Source organism: Micromys minutus (genome assembly GCF_963924665.1).
Source record: "Micromys minutus genome assembly, chromosome: 12".
NCBI classification, from domain to species: Eukaryota; Metazoa; Chordata; class Mammalia; order Rodentia; family Muridae; genus Micromys; species Micromys minutus.
Genome location: NC_137981.1, coordinates 58881947 through 58900166, shown reverse-complemented (window position 1 = coordinate 58900166; position 18220 = coordinate 58881947). Strand labels below are relative to the sequence as shown.

At 50.5% G+C, this 18220-nt stretch overlaps 1 protein-coding gene across 2 annotated transcripts in view; it reads left to right on the top strand.

Moving 5' to 3' along the window:
• SPATA13 (spermatogenesis associated 13) overlaps positions 1–18128 on the top strand; it is a 117469-nt gene extending 99341 nt beyond the window's left edge. For both annotated transcript variants that reach the window (XM_080926159.1, XM_080926160.1), the window contains 9 exons: positions 3184–3320; positions 5071–5250; positions 5888–6073; positions 7931–8110; positions 9567–9799; positions 11464–11593; positions 13336–13708; positions 16030–16104; positions 17597–18128. In XM_080926159.1, the coding sequence (XP_080782285.1) occupies positions 3184–3320; positions 5071–5250; positions 5888–6073; positions 7931–8110; positions 9567–9799; positions 11464–11593; positions 13336–13708; positions 16030–16104; positions 17597–17772 (1670 nt within the window). In that variant the 3' untranslated portion in view covers positions 17773–18128. The remainder of the gene's footprint in view (positions 1–3183; positions 3321–5070; positions 5251–5887; positions 6074–7930; positions 8111–9566; positions 9800–11463; positions 11594–13335; positions 13709–16029; positions 16105–17596) is intronic.
• Positions 18129–18220: the final 92 nt, after the last annotated feature.

The following is an 18220-nucleotide window of genomic DNA, read 5'->3' as shown; positions in this document are numbered from 1 at the left end:
CAGGGAACCCCAGCCTCAGGGCACACCCAGCCAGGTCACAGAAGAAACTGAGTGGGGCTTAGGCAGCCTGGGCGAGCCGCTGCAGAGGAACCTCCTTGCTCCACGCTGCGTCTCCTGTGCTACCCCTTTCACCAGTTCTTCCAGAACCGTGTGGAGCCCTCCCCTTATTCCCAGCCTGAGCATGACCCATGGACTCCAGGTGGTACCTTGTGCGCTCACAGCAGCAGCCCCGCCCCCGCAGCCGCTTCCCTTTCTGCTGTAGTGGAGTCATTCAGTCCTGCCCTGTCACCTCCTGCAAAACCTATTTTCTGACACCTGCAGTGTAAGGGGACCCCGGATTACGAGCTCTTTATACCCTGACCTGAAATTTAGAAAGAAGCCAATTGGTCTCACATTCCCGTGACCCAGCCCTTGGCCGTGGCACAGGGATATGATCAGCCCGGGCTATGTAGTGATGCCAGTTGGAAAAGCCACACCCGGAAAGAGCAGTTGTGGTTTTCTGTGGCCTTGGGAGTCTCCTGCCTCATCTTCCCACCCTCACCTTTCACCTCGTGCCCAGAAGCCTCCTGGCCACAGGAGACACATTCGTGAAAACCCAGATCAAACCTGACTTATACTGTGATGGTCTTACTTGTGCACACCTCTGATAATGTTGACTGTGAATTGAATGAGAAGCTACTCACAAGGTTCAGATGTAATAAACAATAATAAACATACACCGTAGGCACCAAGGCTACTTGTCTACTTGCACGAAGCCCTAGGTCTACCTGTAGCACCTTAGATATAAGCCGGCAGGCAGACATAGGGATTGTTTACTTCTGGAAATTTACATTTAATGTTTTTTTTTTTTTAACCATGGTTTTAAGTAATGGAAATCTTTGGATTTGAAGCTTTGTTTTAAAGGGGTCGTTGGTTATGGAGTCACATGTGATGTATGCTTATGATTTTCTTCCACTTACTCTCGGTCCACGGGTGTCTCAGTGTCATGGCTGAGATGGTACCCCACTCCTCTCTTGCACTCACTTGTGTTCACTCGAGCTCTCCCTGTACCCCAAGAGCCTTTCTCAGCAACTGGCTTGCATGTCAGACACTGAGCCCTTTGCTCTCCTCAGAGCAGCTCATCAGCTGCCGGCCTTGGCTCCTTGAGGCAGATGAACGCCCCCCATGTTCCCCAGCACTCAGCAGACCTCCTGCTGGGAACTTGGTGGAGATGCCCTTGCTTCTGTAGCAGAGGGAGGCTAAACCAGTGGTCTCAAGCACTCAGCAATGGCGAAAGAAACATCTGTGCACCGTGTCATTCTAAACAACTGCTACCCCCACCTTTTTTACTAATCATTTTTTTTAAAGTGATTTAATTCCCTTCCCTTTCCTCCCTCCAAGTTCTCCTTTCCACTGTCTTTCAGATGTATGACTTTTTTCATAGTTACATACATATACATGTATGTTACATGCATATACATGTGTATATATATATATATGTATATACACACATATATCCCTAAATACATAAATGCAACCTGTTCAGCCTGTACATGGTACTGGCACATATGTTTTGAGGTATGACCATTTGGTATTGGCTAATCCTGCTGTCAGTCCTTGGTTGCCTTTGGTTCTTTGTGTACAGCTCATGGGTTTTCCCTCCCATCCACATTCACGCTTTCGTCCTTTCCAGCTTATGTTTGGGACTTTATGTGTAGCTTTGGTTATTGTTAGGAGTCACAGTCCCACAGCACGTTCCCAGATCCTCTGGCTCTTACGATCCTTCTGATCCCTCTTCCAGAATGTTTTCTGATCTTTAGGTGTTGGAGTGTTTTATGGTCTGGGACTCTAAGAACTCCGTGTTTCTATCGGTTGTGGTTTCTATAATGGGAAGAGACGTTTTGTTTCCTCAATGAGGGGTGAGGACTACATTTATTTGTGGGTGCAAGGGTGCAAGGCCATGATTTACGATGTAGTCAGGGATTATGCTGGTTTAGGAAAGTGAAGGTTTTAGGTTCTCCAAAATCCATGACCTCACTAGCCCTGGTTAAGCCCTCATCTTTGAAACGCCTTTCCGTTTTGGTGAGGATGCCCACAGTTTCCTGTTGTGAGGCTGAGCACCATTCCTTGTGGATGGGTGACTGAGGAGTGGAGACCTCCTGACCTCCTGACCTGCTGTCCCTCTCTGGCTGCAGAAAAATGTTTCAGAAGTGATGGATTCTCTGACTCTTTACTTCCTCAAGAGAATCAGCACGTTGCTTGCAAACGTTATTCTGTTCCTTTACCTTAGCAAAATCTTAGTGACTTAGGTTGGCCTCTAAGGCCATGATGATCCTCCTGCCTCAGCCTAGGTTCAGGAATCAGAGCTACGAACCCCCATACTTGGCTGTTATCTGTATTCTTCATACCCACTGTGGAGTGGATTTCCTATTAAATCAGAAATAATTCCCTCTCCCGTGACTCACAAAATAACACCGTTGGCAATATCTAAAACACTGTACTTCAAAGATGCTGGGACACTGGACCCCAGCTGCTGTTGGCACCAGCTGCCACCTCAGAGTTAGATTTCCTAACACTTTCTTACTCTGGGTGAGGTAAAATCAACCATTTCTTTGAGGTGTGTTACCACTTGTTTTGCCATATAAAATAAACTGGTGGTGGTGATGGTGGTGGTGGTGGTGGTGGTGGTGGTGATGATGATGATGGTGGTGATGGTTGATGGTGGTGGTGGTGGTAGTGATGGTGGTGGTGGTGGTGGTGGTGGTGGTGGTGGTTGATGGTGGTGATGATGGTAGTGATGGTGGTGGTGGTGGTGGTTGATGGTGGTGGTGGTGGTGGTGGTGGTGGTGGTGGTTGATGGTGGTGATGATGGTGGTGATGGTTGATGGTGGTGGTGGTGGTGGTGGTGGTGGTGGTGGTGGTGGTTGATGGTGGTGATGATGGTGGTGATGGTTGATGGTGGTGGTGGTGGTAGTGATGGTGGTGGTGGTGGTGGTGGTGGTAGTGATGGTGGTGGTGGTGGTGGTGGTGGTTAGCTGTGTCCTGTTCTGTAACCCTGGCTGGTCTGGAACTCACTGTGTAACCCATGTTGGCCTCAGACTTGCTGTGATCCCCCACCTCTGCCTCTTGAGTGCTGAGGTTAAAGGTGAGAGCTACCACACCCATGTCTCCATAAACATGCTTTCTCTGGCTTTCTCCCTGCAGTCTCTTCAGATGGAGGAGCGGAGTCTTCAGCCTTAGTGGATGATAATGGCAGCGAGGAAGACTTCAGCTATGAGGAACTCTGCCGGGCCAACCCTCGATACCTCCAGCCAGGCGGGGAACAGCTGGCCATCAATGAGGTACTCCAGTCCCTGTGCCAGAGCCTCAGCTCTCCAGGCTGTGCTGTGTAGTTTTTACCTAGCCTGTCCTGCAACCTGGGACTCCGCTAGATGGGTTTCAACACTGAGTTCCGGTCATGATCCCGGGACATGTCTGTCACTGATCTAAGCAGGCACTGGTCTTCAGGGCTGGCTTCTCAGCTGTTTAAATGTGTTCATTAGCTGGACTGCGGTAGAACCAACACTTCAGAGGCAGAGGCAGGGAGAAGTCTAAGTTCGAGGCTAGCCTAGTGTACAGAGTGAATTCCAGGATAGCCTGGGCTACATAGAGAAACCTGTCTCAAACCAAGGAAACCAAAAGCAGCAACAAAGTGTTCATTATTGCAAGTGATCCTCACAGCCGCTCTCTGAGGTAAATGAAAACTCTGGCCTGAATTTTTAAACACCCTTAGGTGTTTGTTAAATAAAGTTACACTGGGCCTGGTATGTTGATGTCATGCGAACTACTCAGAAAGCTGAGGCAGGAAGCTTGAAAGTTCAAGTCCTTCCTGGGCGGCTTATGGAGACTATTTTAAATAAGGGTTGTATTGTTCAGTCAGAGAGTTTATCAGGTTCTGGGTTCTACCCTCAACATGGCGGAGGGGTGGAGGTGGGGGCAGCAGCAAAATGATTTGTTAGCGAATGGCAGGTGGAATTAACCCTGTGCTCCTTATTCCCAGCCATGGTTTGGTTTGTTTCCCCTACCCTGCATTAGCGTTCCAACTCCCTGTCGGTGTCTTTCTCCTTCCGTACCCCTGCCAGACAGGGTTTCCTGTGAAGCTGTCCCGAACTCTCTCTCTGTAGACCAGGCTGCCCTCAAACTCGTAGAGATCCACCCGCCTCTGCCTCCCAAGTTCTGGGACTAAAGACACGCACAGCCACGCCTAGCTCTACATTATCCCTTTTGGTTTGGAACTTTCTGGAAGGCTTCTCCGAGTCTTGACACTCTGGAGTGGAGCGGGGGGGGGGGCATGACCTCACCAAGGTGTCCACTCACCACTGTGGACTGTGCAGCGCTGGCACCTAGCACGGTGGGCTCAGAAGACGTTTGTAAAGCAGCCATTTTCAGATACTGAGTGTGTTAGGCAACAAGTCTCCGGCTTCCTTCTCTGCTCCAGATTTCTGACTTTTCCACAGCATGAAGATGCCTGTGTATGCTTGGATCAATTTTGGATTAGCGGTGTGGAATGACTTTTCTGTTCTCCTTCCATTTCAGTACAGTGGTCAGGGACTTAGGTGACACTTGGCACCTCCTCATGTGATGCACTACCAGATAGACGAGCTCGTGGAGGTGTCCTGGGCTCCTCTAGAAGGGGCCGAGGAAGCACAATTCAGGGTGACTAGGTCTAGGTGGAGTGAATGCGCACTGGGTCTATGATGGTTTTGACTTAGATGACGTAGCACAGTGGGACTCCATGGTGAGCCCAGGGGTTCCTGCACAGCCCAGGCTAGCCTTGAACTTTCAAGCCCCCACCTGAAACCCCCCCACGTGACAGGATGATACATAATGTGTTACCATGTCCTTTTTAAGTTGACCCGAGTGGCCCTTTGAGAGCAGGTCACAGACCCCTACCTGATACCATTTTCCCCCATTGATTTCATGGAGCACAAGGTTTTGCCGACAGAGTAGAAGAAGGCACTAGTCACCCTCGGAAAGCTAACGGAGCATGCGGCTCCTTTCCGTCTGCCCACTGCGCTGGATGCCAAGCAAGCTCTCCTGTCTCCACTGCAGCTCATCAGCGATGGCAGCGTGGTCTGTGCAGAGGCACTGTGGGACCATGTGACCATGGATGACCAGGAACTGGGCTTCAAGGCTGGGGATGTCATCCAGGTCCTGGAAGCCTCTAACAAGGACTGGTGGTGGGGCCGGAATGAAGACAAAGAGGCCTGGTTCCCTGCAAGCTTTGTGAGGGTAAGTGTAGCCCTCTGAGTTGTCCAGGGCTGGTCATGGGCAGGGGATTGCTGCAGAGTTTCTTTCTTTTTTTTCTGTTTTTAAAGATTCATTTATCTTATATATGTGAGTACACTGTAGCTGTCCTTAGGCACACGAGAAGAGGGCACCAGATCCCTTTTTTAAAAAATGTATTTATTTATTATATATAAGTGCACGGTAGTTGTCTTCAGACACACCAGAAAAGGGCATCAGATCTTATTACAGATGGTTGCGAGCCACCATGTGGTTGCTGGGATTTGAACTTGGGACCTCAGAAAGAACAGTCAGTGCTCCTAACCACTGAGCCATCTCTCCAGCCCCTGCTGTAGAGTTTCAACAGATCTCAGTCTTCATTCAGGCCCAGTTCTTGTGTTGCTGCGTTTGATACCACACATATGCCAGGGCTGGAGGAAATAAGACTGGCCGGAGTATAAGTCTTACTAATCATAACGGAAGCCAGTAAGCTACTTGGCATTGCTTCTACCCATGATCACTCATCGAGGGCACTGCAGCTTGATAACTCGGCACAGAGATCAGAGACGGGGGAGGTCTCTGCCTTGGTCCCGCTACCACTTCCTCTCCCCTAAGCCACCTGCCTCCTGTGTGTGGCCTGCAGCTTCGAGTCAATCAGGAGGAGCTGCCTGAGAGCTGCGGCAGCCCCCATGGGGAGGAGCAGGGCGAGGACACCAGCAAAGGCCGCCACAAGCACCCCGAGAGCCAGCAGCAGATGCGGACCAATGTCATCCAGGAGATCATGAACACCGAGCGCGTGTACATCAAGCACCTCAAGGACATATGCGAGGTCAGTGCTGGTCACAGTGCCACCTCCTCCGACCCAGTCGGAATTTAATCTTGTTAGACTCTCAGGCGAGATGCTGGGCTGTCACCGCACAGGTGAATACGGTCCTACTTGGCGATGTTGCGCTGGTCTTCTCGGTGATCATCCGTAGTGTTTTTATGGTGGGGCGTCGGGGGAAGACAGTGTGTGACTGTGTAGCAGTTGCTGGGATTGTGGACGCTGACTGTCACAGCCAGCTTGTCATTCCATAGCCTCATCTGGTTTCGGAGAACTGACCGTTAGTGTCATCTTGTGGGTGCTGTGAGCTGTGTAGCTCTGGGCGCTGATGTCAGCACTGCTCTTTTGGGGGAGGGCACTCAGTGCTCTTGACAAGCTTATGTCAGGACAGCCGTTCCGGCATGGATGAACGAGGCCTGTTACTGCTCGCCGCTCTGCTACACAAGTGTGCGGTCTTCAGAGTCACAGTTTCCGGCTAAGCATTGAGGAGCACGGACCGTAGACTGTCCGGCTCAGCTCGGCTCCTCTTGGTGTGACCACCTGGCACACGTCCTTTTAGTTGCCTGTTGCAGATGAGGGAACGGAGACCTTGAAATTTAGAGGGTTAGGGTTAGAAGACAGTGTGCCCCCTAAGCTTAGAATCTGCATGGTCAAAGCGTGTGTTCTTTTAAAACCCATACAAGAACAGAGTGACTTAGAGGCTTGCTGCACATGCAAAGGGATGTGAGTGCGAATCCCTAACATCTACATCAAAGCTGGGTTTGGTAGCATGTGGCTCTAACCCCAGCACTGGGAGGCAGAGATGGACAGATTCCATGGCCTCTCTGGTCCACCAGTCTAGCCAAAACTGTGAGTCGCTGTTAGTGAGACATTCTGTCTGTCTCTGTCTCTGTGTGTGTCTCTGTCTATCTCTCTCTCTCTCTCTCTCATACACACACACACACACACAGGTGGAGAGGTGATTAAGATGACACGTACCTGAACGGGCAAGCGTACCCACACACCCTTGTACTATACACGCATGTTCACATGTTACACTACACATATGAAGGCAGTGGTTTGTCTTTTATTAAATGGTCAGTTCTATGTAAGTACATGATGCTACTTTAGAGGTAACTGTATGTGCATATGTGGTCTTTTCTTCTTGTGCCTCGAACTCTCCCAAGCCAGAGCACAGCCCTGATAGTGGGAATAGGAAAGTAGTAGTTAGAGCTTTCAGTAGTTAGTTAGATCTAACAGGCCTCGGTTAATCTTTAGTAGATGTACAGACGCCCGCTATATAACGGAAGCAGATGATGACAGTCCGTGGCGTAGTCGTTCTTGGGTCTTTGCTGTGATTTAACAAACCAAACCCACATTGACTCAGGTTATCAGACTTAGCAGTCTGATAGGTTAGTAGGTCTTCACTCTAACCTCCTTCATCTCCCTGACCGGGAAAGTTAGAGTCAAGAAAATGTGGTAATATGCAGCCAGACATGACACACACCTTTAAGCCTGGCAGTGGGTCAGCAGAGATCAGTGGGCCCCAGAGGGTCTTTGACCAGCCTTGTCTACGTGGAGAGTTCCAGGCCAGAGGACTCTTCCAACTGCAAAGGGCAACCTGAGGAAGTCACCCCCAAGGTTGGCCTCTGACTCTCATGCAACTGTGAATACACACGTACTGCACCCCAACACAAATGCATGTACACATAATATACACAGCAAGTTGGGGACCAACCTGGGCTACATTGTGAGACCCTGTCCTAAAATCAAACTAAAATTCAGTCCAAGACTACAGCATTGGCCAAAACACAGACAACCACAAGCTGTACTGTTCACCTGCCTCTAAACAAATGAAACGGTTTGCTTTTTTGTTCTTTCCAGGGCTATATCCGCCAGTGTCGGAAGCACACGGGAATGTTCACCGGTGCGCAGCTGGCCACTATTTTTGGAAATATCGAAGACATTTACAAATTCCAAAGAAAGTTTCTGAAAGACCTTGAGAAACAGTACAACAAAGAGGAACCTCACTTAAGTGAGATCGGATCCTGCTTTCTTCAGCACGTATGTGACTGTTCCCCCATGAGTCACATCCTGTCAGACAATGGCGTAGAAAGATATCTCCGCCAAAGGCATTCCAGAAGCTTCTGCCTTACTTCATGTACTGCCATTAGGTAGATAGGATTTTCCTCCCAAAGAGAGTGAGTGATCCAAGGTCACACACTCATCAGCAGACGGTAACACAACCTCAGAGTTTCTCTCCTGGTGACACAAGTTATTGGCGCTCAAAATTATTAGACTATGGCTGACAAGAGAAGCGTTTGGAGACTTTATTACTGTGCTTAGAAAATAGTTCTAGCAGAGCTAACAACAGCAGCAATGTCCCCTCACTCCCTGGGTGCTGGTGGCTTTCTAGAGGCAGGAAGCTAGAACTGGGGGAGTGGGCAGACCTTTAATGCCCGGCATGGTGGTCCCTTAGGGACACAGTCAGGAATGGGTCGTAGGGCATCCAGGCGTCTTGGAGACACTGAAGTCCTATGTGGTTGGAGCAGCCTGGTCCTGTGGGTGAGCAGCTAGGGAGAGGCTTTGAAGTCAGCAAACGCAGGGCAATGGCAGACAGGTGAGTGGCCTCAAGCACAGAGTCTTAACTGCTGGTCGCCACCATGGTCAGCCCCGTTGGGTGATGATGGCCCAGGGGACAAGGAATAGGAGACTTATTAAAAGTGGCATTTTCAAGGGACTTTGGTGAGGCTAGTTGTACCAGCAAAGAAAGAGCAATGGTCTCTGGTACCTGTGCCGCAGAGTTAGCAGGCAGGCTGGGAAATCACTAGGGAAAGGGGGACTTGTTGGGATACCTGCTGCGTTTACGCTGTCGGGCATGCATGGTGGGATGGGGGAAACAGGAAGGAAGGACAGTTGTGAGCGCATGGCCTAGCAACTGAAGCTGGAGCAAAGGTGGTAGCCAGGGATGTGGACTGTCACCCAGTGATGGGGCTTTTAAAGCGATGTCCACCTAGTCCTGAGGGAAGGGTTGGTGGGCAGAGGAAAGGGTGTAGCTCCATCTGAGGAGGGCAGACAGCAAGAGAATGACAGAGCAGCAGTGTGTCTGTCCCTCAGAGTGAGACGTCTGAGAGAAGACGTAGACAGGGGCCTTTCAGTTGGAGAAGGTGTAACACATGAAAACTAGTTCCAAGGCAGTGTGTCGGCATCCTGTGGTCCCTCCAAGCCAGAGTTTGTCAGTGGAAGGAAGGAGATGAGGATGCTGAGCCAAGCTCCCAGCATTGCTTTGCCTCTCTGCTGTACCAGCTGCAGGCTCAGACACTGAGCGAGCACAGTGGTAGCGCACCCTCTACTTCCCACCCTTGAAGAGAACCCAGTTCTCCACTACCCCCAGACCACAAATGGTCATGAAAGCCAGTTTCGAGTCTGGATTACCTTGGGGTCTTGGCCTGTACCCTCCTTCTCCAGGAGTGTCCTCCCTGTCCTCAGCCACTGGCTGATGAGTTGCCTTCCCTTTCAGCAAGAGGGCTTTGCCATCTACTCTGAGTACTGCAACAACCACCCGGGAGCCTGTGTGGAGCTGTCCAACCTCATGAAGCAGAGCAAGTACCGGCACTTCTTCGAGGCCTGCCGTCTGCTCCAGCAGATGATCGACATCGCCCTGGACGGCTTCCTCCTCACGCCGGTGCAGAAGATCTGCAAATACCCACTGCAGCTGGCCGAGCTGCTCAAGTACACCACACAGGAGCACAGGTAAGCCGGGGACCGCCCAGAGACCACGGAACCACCGGCCAGCCTGGTGCTTCTGGGACAGCAGGGACAGGTGGCGGTGTGGTGGTGATCGTGATGATGGTGGTGTGGTAGTGGTGGTGGTGTGGTGGTGGTGATGGTGATGGTGGTGTGTTGTTAGTAGTGGTGATAGTAGTGGTGGTGTGGTGTGATGATGATGGTAGTAGTGGTGGTGGTGTGGTTGTGTGATGGTGGTGTGGTTGTGTGGTAGCATTGCTACCCTGCCTCTGAGCTTCATGGAAGAAATTTTCAGGTGTTTACAATGTTTATCACTTTAACAGGGTGTGTGAAGATACTCCATGACTTCCAGAAATAGAAAAACAAAAGAATTCTTTTGTTTTTGTCTTTTGGGTTTTTGTTTGTTTGCTTGTTTGTTTTCCAGACAGGGTTTCTCTATACAGCCCTGGCTTTCCTGGAACTCACGCTGTAGACCAGGCTGACTTTGAATTTAAGAGATCCACCTGCCTCTGCCGCCCAAGTGCTGGGATTAAAGGCGTGTGTCACCACAGCTGGCTTTTTCTTCCCTCTCTCCCCTCCCCTCTCCCCCTCCCCTCCCCTCTCCCCCTCCCCTCCCCTCCCCTCTCCCCCTCCCCTCTCCCCCCTCCCCTCCCCTCCCCTCCCCTCCTCTTCCCTCACCTTTCCCTCCCCTCTCCTTTCCCTCTCTCCCCCCGTACCTCCCTCCCTTCCTCTCTGTCTTCTTTTCTTTTTACAAAACAACAAAATTCTAGAAAAAAAACACAACAACAAAACCACTCAGATTCTGCCCTTCTTTGGGGCCTTTTTCTTTGCTGAGGGTTTACTTCTTGGGCAGTTCCAGGTCTTGTTTGTTTTGCCTCCTGCTCTGCCTCTGAGAAGAAGGCCGTGAAGACAGGACTTGCTGTGTAGTGTAGACGGTCCTGCAGACTTCCCAGGACTTGCGCTCCCTGTGTTGGCTTCACCGCCTCTGCTCTCGAGGTTGTTGAGGATTCTCACTCGGTCCACCAGGGTCCCTGCTGTAGCGTTGCATGAGCTCAAGAGCTGCGGCCTGTTGACGGAATTGCTCATTTGCAACATCCCCAAATTACTTCCACCAAACAAAATCTGAGCGCAGCATTTTCTCACAGGAGACATGCGGTGTCCTAGACTCCCTGTAAATTGCCATTTTGATTTTTGGATTTTCAGTACCTGACATTTTTAGAGGCATGGGCTGGGGCGCTGTTGGAGGACTGTCAGACTGTATTGCTCACGGCCTTTTATGTGCCTCCCTGAACAAGTAAAAGATGAGATTTCGTGCAGATGACTTTGAAGCAGCTCTTTACAGCAGACGTGGTTGTGCTGAAATCGAAGCCGAGATGGAGGACAGTTCTCTGTTCTAATGAGAATAATTTGCAGTCGCTGTGACTAACACTTGGCTTCTGTGTGGCATTTTACTTTCTCATTCATGGTGATTTCTGGGAAATGAATGGCAACATTCTTATTCGGAAAGAATTGTGAGCTGTGTTTCCCTCAGCTCACTTAACCTGTGCAGACTGTGGGCCTATTCACTGGGAACAATGGCTCTTACTCACAGCCCGGTCTAGACGTAGCATACAAATCTAGGCCCTCATCCGGGAGTTGGGCGTCTTTAAAATGATCTTCCTACTTTGCAGCGACTACAGCAGTATAAAGGCGGCCTACGAAGCCATGAAGAACGTGGCCTGCCTAATCAATGAGCGCAAGCGCAGGCTGGAGGGCATCGACAAGATCGCGCGCTGGCAGGCGTCCATCGTGGGCTGGGAGGTGAGCGGCACCGCACATGCACAGTGAGGCCCACGGCGCCTGCGTCCGACCCAGTGGCCCCGCACTTTAGCCTCCCGTGATTGGCACTGTATGTTCTGGCTTTAATAGAATATGCTAAGTCGTGCACTTGGAGGGGTTTCGATGAGTTCAAAAGACAATTACCTTAATGATACACAATGCCTACCCCCCCCAAAATTAAGTCTAAGTAGGTGAGGTCGCTCGGAGGATAAAGATGCCAAACCAAAGGTGTGAGTTTAATCCCCAGGCCCCACGTGAACAATATGACACACGCATGTCCATACACGTTCATTTATGCATACTCGAGCCTGGTGACATATTTGGATCCTATACGATCCAAGCAAATTATCCTTTCTTGTCTCTAAGTTGAAGGGGAAAATATTACTTCTTAGGCCACAGGATCATTATGTAATAGTAATGGTCCAATGGGTATACTTAACCTCATTTGCACACCCATCTGTATATGTACACACAAGCACTCACACACACACACACACACACACACTCAGAAGTGGTGCCCTACCACGTTCACTTCTAATTATATTTATGAACTCAGTGAATCCTCTCAATGCTTTTCAGAAGGAGCCATCACCCACGGGACAGGGAGAAGGCCCTAAAAGGTTTAAGTATTTTCCCAGGCCTGGGAATCTAAACCAGTCACCTCTGCACTAAACTGGCCGCTAAGAAAAAGCTGGTGCCTTTCAGGTTGTCCCTGAACCAGATAAGGGTCACTGCATCTACCAACTGGTCAGAACTGGCTTTCACAGACTAAGACGGTATTGGGTGAGAAGGCAGGAATTGGGCTGAAGTTACTGAGAACGGGGTCGGCTAAAGAGAAATGCTTTTTCTCGGGAGCCCTCAGCATACCTCCGACATCGCTGCTGATCCCTTGTTTTCTTAAGTGAAGAATCCGGGGCACAAAACTGCTGCAGGAAAGGAAATAGAAGAAATATTTTGTAGTCAAGCACTTTTGCCTTCAGAACATTCTGTGTATTTATTGGGATTAAAGGAAAATAAGAATTTCATAAATGCAGGCCAGCTTCATATCAGACGTGTTAAGGTGATGTTGACATCCACCCCACCCTAGGTATTATGAAGAGGTGCTTCCTTTCCAACCCTGGATTCTAACCTTTAGGGGAGCATCTCATCAGAATTTGCTGAGTTCTTACTGGCGCCTGGCCTTTTGTTTCCAGGAGCCTAAGCTAGCCACTGCAGAAAGTAGGTGGACACCTGACTCGGGAGTCACATAGTGATGCCAAAACCTCTGCTTCCCCTTTGCTGTCATGAAGTCTTTACTATCTCCCACTCCAGAAAAGGCCAGCATTCCATGGTTTGTTTATATCTTATGTGCACTGGTGCATGTTAGATTCTCTGGAACTAAGCCATCTCCCCAGCATTCCATTACTTTACCAGGAGTTTTTAGATGAGGAAGACACGTTGACCAGCTCACTAGATGTCCTTCTCCAGCTTCCACAGGCATCACCACATGCATATATACACCATAAATAAATACGCAGAGATAGGAAATAAAGAGTAGAAGAGAGATTTCATGACAAGGGTCCCATGAAGTCAAGGTCTGAACAGCCTTTTGAAGCCCTACCCGGCTGCGTGTAAGGCATCAATGCCTGGTCTTAGGAAACCGGATGGAATATTCTAGAAAGACTGTCCCCGTTGTTGGAGATAATCTGGTTTGGAAGACTCACAGCGTACTTGCATTCTCTTAGGGCCTGGACATTCTAGACCGAAGCTCTGAGTTGATTCATTCCGGAGAGCTGACCAAAATCACCAGGCAGGGCAAGAGCCAGCAGCGGATCTTCTTCCTTTTCGACCACCAGCTGGTGTCTTGCAAGAAGGATCTGCTGCGCAGGGACATGCTGTACTACAAGGGCCGTGTGGACATGGATGGGGTGGAGCTGGTGGATGTGGAGGACGGGCGGGACAAAGACTGGAACCTCAGCATGCGGAATGCCTTCAAGCTGGTCAGCAAAGCCACCGATGAGGTTCATCTGTTCTGCACCAGAAAGCAAGAAGACAAGGCCAGGTGGCTGCAGGCCTACGCGGACGAGAGGCGCCGGGTGCAGGAAGACCAGCAGATGGGTGAGTCCCCTCGGCCTTCTCCACAGGCCTTTTCTGTCCGGTGGCTCCTTCAGCTGAGTCTGTGGACGGCGCTGCAGGCCTGTGCTCTGTGTAACATTAGCAAAGATGAACCCACAGGCTCAAGGATGTACTGACAGATGAGATGCTCTTCCCTATGGCCCAGCTTGAGGTGGTCCCAGGGACTGTCCACATGGCTGGGAGCCACCATGCGATTTCTGGGAATTAAACTCAGGACCTCTGGAAGAGCAGTCAGTGCTCTTAGCCACTGAGCCATCTCTCCAACCCCCAGATAATTCCCTTTATTTCTCCACTTAGGTATTTATTTATGGTGCACGTGAGTATGCGTGGGATATATTTGTTCTTGGTAGGGTGTTGCATGTGGAGGTCTGTCACCTTCTGCCTTTTTCACTTGCAGAGGGTCTTACTGAACCCAGAGATAGACTGGGAGCCAGCAAGGTTGCCGTCTCAACCCTGCAGAGCATTGGGGTTACAGGTGCATATACGAGCACACCAGCTTGTTATATGAGCACTGGGGATTTGAACTCAGAACTGCACACTTGTAGAACATGCACTCTTTTTCACTTCGGAGAGGCCGTCTCTCTAGCCCAGGATTGCCAGACAGTTATCAAGGCTTCCCCTTTATCAGCACTGTTGCAAAACACTGTGTGCTCACCTCACTGTCTGGGTCAGCTCAGACACAGTTCCTCTGTGCTCTTCCCACTGTGGCAGCCACAGAACCTGTACCACATACGGGTGAGTTCCTGCTTCTGAGCATCTCTGAGGAAACTGACATCGTGTGAGGGACCCAGTCAAACGCAGATGCCCCCAAAAGTCTATTGTTTGGAATTATTAAAACACGCTCTCGGGCTGTGTATAAAGAGGATAAAGTATCTATGCAGCATAACTGAATCCTGTGTTTAGACTCTGGTCTCATCCCTAAGATGCCTTATGTACTGCGTATGTGGAAATGCTGGGAAATCTAAAGAGTGTGCGCTGGCCCACATTTCAGAGAGGGGAACTTAGCCGGTGCTTTGGCCTGCCGCGCCGAGTTCTGCCGGAGTTCTTTATTGTGTGATCTGGTGAGAAGGAGCTACCATGTGGTACTAACAAGTGCAGCGCTCACAATTTCCGTGCCCGAGCTCCAGCCCAGAGACCAGGGTGCACAGGTTCAGATGGGTGTGAACATCTGTGCTGCCCAGACCTCTAGGACCAAACGTGTGTTTGGTCAAGTATCACCCACTGCTACCGAGCCCCAGGGACTTTAAGGGTGGTCCCAAAGTCTCCTGTACCAAGCCACCAGCTTCAGATGTGGCCTTAGATTCTACAGCAGGCCATAGAAAGTGTCCTGGGGTCCTGCCTTGAGGTCTGTCAGGCTATCTGACCAAAAGTAAGAATTTCTCCAGAAACTACCAGAGCTTAGACCAGTGTGACAGACAGCACACAACTCTCAGCCTCCCAGAAGGGATCTGCTACTCTGTGTGGCTGCCGTTTAGATACAAGAATATCTGGACTCCCCGCCCCCACCTGGCAGTTGTGCATTGGCTGCAGAAGGCTTGTCATAAAATCCTCAGAAGTGTGCAGGTCACTACTGAAACAAGAAGTGACCAGGGTCACCAGCTCCCAGTTTGCTGAGTCATCCTGCACTGCCTAGTGTGGCTAGAGTTGGAATGTTTGCACTCCTTCCCCCTGAGAGTTCATGACAGTGCGCAGAGGAGTCCTGAACACTCTCGGCTCTGTTCTTCCTCTTGTGCGTGTCCTTTACTTCGTGGGCTCCTGTGGTGGGCTTTTTCCCCCTGGTGGGAAGGAGACCCTTGCCAGCCAGGCAAACACTGAGTATGTCACTACATAAAGGCAGGACAGCAGAGCCAGCCAAGGTAGAGTGGATCCAAGACAGGGGTCAGTCAAAGCTGCAAAGGTACAGTGTGACTCAGCTCTGCCACAGTGGAGCATGGCTCCTCACCTCCCACTCTTACCTCTGGAGACGCAGCCACCTCAACCACTGCGGCTGCTCCTCCACAGTCTTGTCTTTCCCCAAAGCCGGTCTGCCCTCTTTCCGGGTACAGTTCCTTTCATGCAGTTAGGGTGACTCCCATGTGAACATTGACCTGACGGTGTCTGTCTTGAGACACCAAGGGTCTGCGTGTCAGGACAATGTACCTCATATCACTGTCTAGAATCCCTGGGCTCAGATGTCATCTCGAGGCACCCGGTGTCCCGGCACCTTTCCTTCTCCTCACCTCAGCACCCGTGTGTCGTACACAGTTTATTCTGAGAAGGTTTCCTGGCTTCTGAATGTAGACCACATCTGTTTCCAAATTCAGGAATGGAAATCCCAGAAAACCAAAGGAAACTTGCCATGTTGAATGCTCAGAAGGCAGGACACGGGAAATCTAAAGGTAAGGTTGGTGGAAGCTTCTCCTTCCTGTGCATCTCGGGATCACCTGGGGTCCGTCCACACAGAGCCTTTTTGCAGACCTGCTGGAAAGGGAAAGCCAGGGCTACTGGCGGAACAGACCCAAATTGACAGGCTGGTGAAGAGTCTTCTTCAGGTTTGGATTCAGGTGCATGAAACATCTCAGGTAGCAATGAAGACCTTCAGGGATCCTAGTCTTGCCAGTGCCCTAGAGGATGATTCCCACTGGTACCCAGTGGTACCCATGCAAGTCAAGTAGCCCCTTGCATCTTTGAGTTGGGGAAGAAATCTCTAGCACCAAAGTGCTTGCCAAGCTACAGGGGACTACGCTGCATTCTAGTGAGGTGAGCTCCCAGCTCTTGGGGACTGCTCTGCTTTCCAGTGAGGTGAGGTCTCGACATTCAGAGCATTGGTAAATAAGTACCATAGTAGAATCTCTCGACAGTGACATAGACATCTCATGGCCAGGCCAGGTCAGGGTTCTATTGTCCACACCCAAGGTGGACAGTAAACACGACCTCATTTCCTCTTGCTGCTGTCACTCCCACATTAGAGATTAGGGAACCGAGGCACAGAGAAATGAAAACATTTCCCTCAAGTACTCATGGTCAGTTAGGTGTGGGGTAGCATTTGGGCCAAGGGAGTATCTGCACCAGGCGTTGGTTCAGAACATGTCACCACTTCCAGTCCACACTAGGAACCCCGCTCTGGTTCTTTACTGGTCTCTCTCATGGCGGAAGTTGATCCGCTCCGTCCCCTGGGCTTCCTTCTTAAGAGGTTTTGGGTCGGCTTCATGAGGTAATGAGAGGAAAGAGATATCCTGTCATGAGGAAATCTAATTTCCTCACACGGAGCACCAATGTTGTGAAAAGATAACGTCCTGAGTTTTGGCACCAATGTTAGGAAAAGGATGAAGAAAGTGGGGGGGTATGGCTCATGGAGGTGTGGCGAGGCCTGGGGGCAAGGGAGATGCCTCTAGGGGGCCCATGATGGGAATCCCTTCCCTGAGGGACCAGCCACATGAAGGTATAGTACAGAATAGAGTTTATTCAGGTTATGGGGGAGTTAAGAGGGTAGTAGAGGCAGAGAGAGAGAGCGAGGTGGGGGGGAGGGAAGGAGAGGAGTAGTGAAGTAGAGGAGTAGAGGCCGGCCATGAGCATGTAGAAGGGGTGGGGGGGAGGGAAGGGGAAGAGGGAAGGGCAAGGGGGGAAAGCAAGAGAGAGAAGGGCAAGAGAAGCAAGAGAGAGAGGAGGGGGCAAGCAGCCCCTTTTATATCAGGCCACTGGGGCGGAGCATATCTGACTGTTGCCAGGTAACTGAGGGGTGGGGTTTACAGAATCCAAGCAGGTTACCCTTGCTAGTCCCACACGGGGTAACTGAATTGTCATTTCGCAGGGCAGTTTTTAGATGTCCTCTTGTACTGAGTCCCAATGTGGCTTTCTGCTGACTCGTCTGTTCTGTCCTTCCCGAGCCAGGCTACAACAGCTGCCCCGCGGCCCCACCCCACCAGAGCCTGCTGCCCCTTCACCAGCGCCACATCACTGTACCCACCAGCATCCCACAGCAGCAAGTCTTTGCCTTGGCCGAGCCCAAGAGGAAGCCATCGCTCTTCTGGCATACCTTCCACAAACTCACCCCATTCCGGAAATGAGCCTACCCAGGGTACGCCTCCGAGGTACCTCAGGGAAGAACTGTTTTGTCTCTTCAGCGCGATGTCCAGAGATGGCTTCTTGCTCAGTGCTGAACACTTCATTTGGGGATCAATGAAGGGGAAAAGAAGTTGGACTCAGCTTTGACCTTGAGAGACCCCAGTACCCTTCAAATGCCCCTTTCCCTGGACCCCGAGAAGAAACAATTTGTGGGCACACTGTGCCCAGCATCCTGTCTGACAACTGCTAAAAGGCATTTCTTGGCACTGAAACAGGACTTGTGTGCTAAATGTGCATTTTTGCTGAATGAAGGGTTTCTTGTTTTTTTTTTTTTTTTAATACTGTTATTTGATTTCTTGTAAATGCTGTGAATCTCTATTTGTCATTTTGTATCTGTTTATTAAAATTAATTTGCCAAGCTGGCTCTAGCGATGCGTCTCCGTAGTGACG